This window comes from Engraulis encrasicolus, chromosome 2 (genome assembly GCF_034702125.1).
Source record: "Engraulis encrasicolus isolate BLACKSEA-1 chromosome 2, IST_EnEncr_1.0, whole genome shotgun sequence".
Lineage (NCBI taxonomy): Eukaryota > Metazoa > Chordata > Actinopteri > Clupeiformes > Engraulidae > Engraulis > Engraulis encrasicolus.
In genome coordinates this window covers 5,899,040-5,904,552 of record NC_085858.1, presented here as the reverse complement: position 1 = coordinate 5,904,552, position 5,513 = coordinate 5,899,040, and the positions used below count along the sequence as shown (strand labels likewise).

The 5,513-nt window shown below is 44.1% G+C and overlaps 1 protein-coding gene across 1 annotated transcript in view; it reads right to left on the bottom strand.

The window, feature by feature from the left end:
- Window positions 1–1,699: 1,699 nt before the first annotated feature.
- abtb1 (ankyrin repeat and BTB (POZ) domain containing 1) overlaps window positions 1,700–5,513 on the bottom strand; it is a 13,741-nt gene continuing 9,927 nt past the window's right edge. The window contains exon 12 of the mRNA XM_063220485.1: window positions 1,700–4,116. Within this exon, the coding sequence (XP_063076555.1) occupies window positions 3,910–4,116 (207 nt within the window). The 3' untranslated portion in view covers window positions 1,700–3,909. The remainder of the gene's footprint in view (window positions 4,117–5,513) is intronic.

Here is a 5,513-nt window from a genome sequence, read left to right as displayed (position 1 = left end):
GTTACATGCTTATGTCTGTGTGTCACCATGTCAAGGCTTTTCAGAAAAGGAGAACAATGGAGATACAACTGTAAATTTTGCACAGTGAACTCAGCACTGAGAGAGATGAATTTAACACTCATAGTGTTGATCTTACTCTCCTTGATGTTGAATTCACACTGCAAAATGTGCTGCGTGTGTACTGTGATTAAAACACGGTCATGTGCTGCTTATAAGCGCAGCCAAGAAGCTAGCTCACATGAACTTTCCCCACTGCCACGGCAACCAAAGCCAAAGCAACGGCGTTACCAAGGAAACAACATTTAACAGGGCCCTGTTCTGTTGGCAGTGATTTGTAGTGAGATGTGCCATCCTGATTTACCCGTAATAGGTGCAGCCGCTGATCTGACAGCCAGACAGACCCTCGCTGATGGCTGAGGATTTTTTTTATCTGCAGTGGTTCTATCCACGTCTTTAAAGGTTGTGAGATTCCCAGCCGAGAGACTTCAGGTGCGGTAAGACACGAGTCTCATCGGGCCGGCTGAGGTTTTGGTCTAAGCAAACAGAGGGGGAGGCAGGGATAGCTTGTTCACCTGATTGCACTTAAGAAATATCACCTACAAACATAGAAGGGTAAGAGAGGAAAGGGAGGAGAGGTACTAGACAGAGACAAGTGGGGTCTACACTTTGGGAGAGACACTCAAGCAATGCATAATCCAGGCCCAGCCCTGCGTGGCTCAAGAGGCTGGGCATGGGACTACTCCACTGGCAACCCGGGGTCAATTCCAGCCCAGGTAATATGCCAATCCTTCCCTGTCTTCCATCTCGTTTCCTGTTTCTCTCCCACTGTCCTGCCTGAAAAATAATAAAAAGCCCTCCAAAAAGCAATACATTTTTCATTTACTATTCTGTGACTTTGAAAGGCCTATTACTGGAGCTAGGCCTACTCTATCCCGTCTTGATAGTATGAAATAGGCTTATTGATCTATGTATTCTCAGTCATCTCCCACATCAAAATACTGCTTGTTGCATCTCAATTCCCTTTGGGATCAATAGCATATCTCTTCGAGCATGTCCCTTCAATGAACGGAGTTTATATTACAACATTCATATCTAAATCAAAGAAGTTTCAGAGAGAGACATTTTATTTCATAGGCTACAATCTCAGTTGTCTTGTGAAGTTTAAATTATGCACATAAGTGTTCTGTGTGTGTTTTGGGTTTTTGTTTATTGAACTGTGGTTGGGACAACATGACCCAGACTGGACTCAAACATGGGTCCCCATGGGCATGCAAACCCATATGTGGGGGGGCTAGCTCCCTACAATTTCATTCTTCAAGCAATGACAATGAAGCATACAGCACAACCCTGCCCCATCTCTCTCTCCTACTCTCTTCCTTTCATACTCTCAACTCGTATCAGCAATAAATACATTGAAGAAATAAATCATCAGCTAAATAAACTAACTAGGCCTGTATTACTGTTATAGCTCCCACTATGTTCTTTAGAAACCCCTCAGGAGCCCTTGCTGACAAAGACAGAGAAAGAGCAACCCCATGTGGCCAAACACTGAATTACTCTCTGTGTCTGTGTGTCTGTGTCTCGTTACACACATGGAATACAAAAACAAGAGAGAAAGAGGCCAGCCTTTATAATTTCATACAATATCACTGCCCATAGATGGATTCTCTGGACACATAAATGCCACACACGTTACCACTGTCAGTCATTTTACACTTTTATTTCTTTTTCATTTCATACAGTATTCAATAAGTCATGCAAGCTTTACAATACTTTGGAAAATAATGTGTTTATATAACTGTGTAGCTGACCTTCTTGTACAGCACAGCACAGTTACAGACTGTTGACTCCGCATCAAACACACGCACGCACTCACACACACACGCACACGCACACGCACACGCACACACTCTCTCTCCTCTCCACTGCTAATCCAGCAGGACAGGAGAGACACCTCCTGATTCTACAGAGACACATCATAAATAAACTAGTTATGATGAGAGAATCTCACTCTCAGGATACCTCCCATTTACCATGTAATCTATCAAATAAGTCCATCACCAAAAATACCCAAAGATTCAGCTCCAGTGGTAGTAAGCAGGAGGTGTGTGAAGGATATGGTTGGTGAGAGAGGTTACATTAGGAATGTCAATGTAAAGTAAATCCATGGACAGATGGTTAGGTTAAATCACACATCTGTCTTTAAACTAGGTCAACACGTCAGTGTTGTCACTGAGGTGGTAGCTGTCTATTACTAGCTAGCTACTTTGCACTGCTACGTATGTATGTCTGGCTATGCCTACTGTATGTTGGCTTCCAGATGAGTTTGTTTGTAACTTTTTCAAAGGAAAACACAGACGTCTTATTAGGCATGACACGTGGATACTACTACTGCCGCCGTTTAACACCACAGAAAGTCTAAAAAAGTTTTGAAAGATCATAGTAATCTATTTCGTTCTAAACAACATGACAAAAGAAAAAAGAAAGAATGAAAAGATAAATATGCTCCTGGAATTTGACTGGATGAAATTGTCTGCCGAATGCTTCACGAGAATCACGTGTGTGAATTTCCCATTTGATATGCAAACTTCTCTGCATAATATAGGTTGACAAGGTAGTTAAATAATTTGGTTAATATTTTATTGCTGCTTGAAGATAAAGCTTCATGGGAGGCTGAAGACTTATACACTAGCTTATGCGTTGAGATCATAATAAATGTGAATTCACATTCTCTTTTGAATTCTTCATTAGCTTTGGGCTGCTGTGGGCAGAGCCCCAGTCATCCTCTGCTTCAGGCCTGAGTACCAGTACTCCAAAAGACACATATGATGATCTATAATTAAAAATAAACACCACAGGTTGTTTTCCACCAAAGCCATCTACTATCTGCGATGGGCAACCAGGATACAGACGCTATAAACCAGTGCCACATATTCCAAACAATCTGGTTTTAGGCCCTTCCGTGGCTCAAACGGTAGGACACTACGCTGTTGCACCAGTGACCCGGGTTCGATTCCCGACCCGGGGTGATTTCCCGGTCGTCTTTCTGTCTCTCTCCCACTCTTTCTAGTCCCCTTCTTCACAATCCTGTCCAAATAAAGGTGAAAACCCTCCAAAAATATATTTAAAAAACAGTTTTTTACCTTTCCAAGTAAGGCATTTGAACATGTACATCCAGGTCATTTGGAATATGTGGCAATGGTTTGTAAACTTCTGAATGCAGGTTGCTGACCCCCCCCTCTACTGTACGTATATACATTTGCATCCACCTCTCGTCTCTTTCCTTCCTAACTACTTCCTCCCCCTCTCATTCTCTTTCCTCACTCTCAATTGGCTCTTCCAGCCACAATTGATCTCCAATGGAAACACTCAGGTATGTTCTACCCTTCTCATCCCTTCACACACGTTCGGCTCAGCTACAAGTCTTGAAGAGATTTGAACGTCATGATAATCAGGCGAATATCTCCCTTCATCTCATCCCTTCCTGTGCGTGTACACCAAAAATAACCAAAGCAAACAGGTAGCCAAGGTCATTGCTGAAGCTTTGCTTCATTCACTCTTGATGTGATACTGACATGTTTGATTTAGCTTAACGTCTCTATTTTTTCAACCTGGGACATTCAAAAGAAATTTGCCCTGGTTGTCCAGTTAAATTCATCCCCCAGCATACAAAGTATTTGCTTTGGTTGCTCAGTTCGCCGGCCCTCCATAGAGAAATACCTCCGTCGCTCTGATCGCTTTTGATGTACACACACAGTACCTCATCCCCCCGATCTCTTCCCTCTCGGCTCTCATGGTCTCCATTCCTTCCATAACGTTCCATCCTTATTATATCTCTATCCCTCCTCTCCACCCCTCTCCTTCCATCTTCACCTCTCTCCATTTCACCTATCTCTCTCTCTCTCCGCTTTAGCAGTCCAGGCCGATGTTGTTGAGCAGCATCTCGATGGCCTCCAGTTTCTGCTGGGCCTCCTCGATGGCGCTGTACGTCTGCACGTTGCTGCTGATGTGGAAGCGGATCTCGTCAACCAGGGGGATGGAGTCGTTCTCCTGGCGGCCCTTCACAGCCCCCGCATCCTCGTGGATCACCTCCGCAAACTCAGGACGCTCCACCAGCTGGAGGAGCAAGAGTATATACATGGGTTTTTGGGTGTTGCCAAACATTTGGCTACGTGCGCAGACTAGAATTCCGAAATGCTAAGTGGCTAGGTGTTTAACCCATTGATGCTGGATGTTGCGTTGTGCAACATTGACCCTGGCGCCTAGAGCTGCATGACGCAACATTCAGGCTCATGAGATTTCAGATTTTTTAATAAAAAATGTTGGTATGTTAAAGCTGAATGAACATGTTCTAATTGAATGACAGCAGCTTCCAAACAATCAGAGGCTGCCTCTGATCCCGAAACTTGTCAGCAGTTGCTATCGCTTTGCTACACAGTATAGCGCCGTTTAGGGAGCATACCAAAGAGTTCCAAGAGACATGACAATATGTTCTTCTAAACGGTGTCATCAAGGGTTCAAAATCCAAGCAAGACTACAAAATCTGAGCAAGTGGATAGAAACATGACAACAGGTTCTTGTCATACTGTCTGCTGTACAGGGCTCCAATGGGACTTCCACTGTTAAACACCAAGCCTTGTAGCATTTTGAAATTCTTGTAAGCATGTGAAATCCATGTACAGTACAAAGCACACACAGCATGCCACACACAGACATGTAGACCAACACACAGATAGACAGATACACAAAAAAATAGCTCAATGATACAGCCAGATGCAGATAGACAGGCATAAAAGCACATATATCAACAGACAGACTGACAGAAAAGGATTCTCCTATGGTATTCTGGCAATGATAAAAAAGTTTTCATAAGTGCACCATCTGAAATTGGAATTCAGTATTCATTCTCGCTGGAGGATGGGCTTCTTGTGATCGTGCGGTTCTCACAGGAGAACGGCTGTCCGCGTGGGGGACCGATCATAAAAGAGGGTCATGGGGTCGCTGGACCAACTGCATTGAAGGAGCATAGGTTAAAAGCGAAATAGCGTATTGGGCAATGTCGCTGTCCACGGTGCTGAATTACTACCGAGCCCGATGTTGGCTACGGTTAAAATGATTCTCTGGCTCGAGAGTACGGGGCTCCAACTGAGAGCTCAGACAACACCCGCACCCGTGAATATGTGCAAGCTCTGAGCGGACACCCCCTGGTCGGTTATTGGGAGAGCGAGCAGAACCGAGGAGGAGCGAGTGCGGAGGTAGGAGATAGGAACAGGAAAGTCATAAAGTTGTAGCATTGTGTTGTGAGATTGGATGTATAAATTAGTCTGGCCCGATGAACGACACATCCGAAGATTGTTTATGAGAACAACCCGTTGTCTTTCAAACCGTGTCTGTGCCTACTGTATAGGCCATCGCTCAGAACTATTAACGCAACTGACAATTACTACCATCAAAGAACGTGGATCCACATTTTATAGCATGTCGGTAAAAGGGCGAAAAACTCCTTCTTAAAA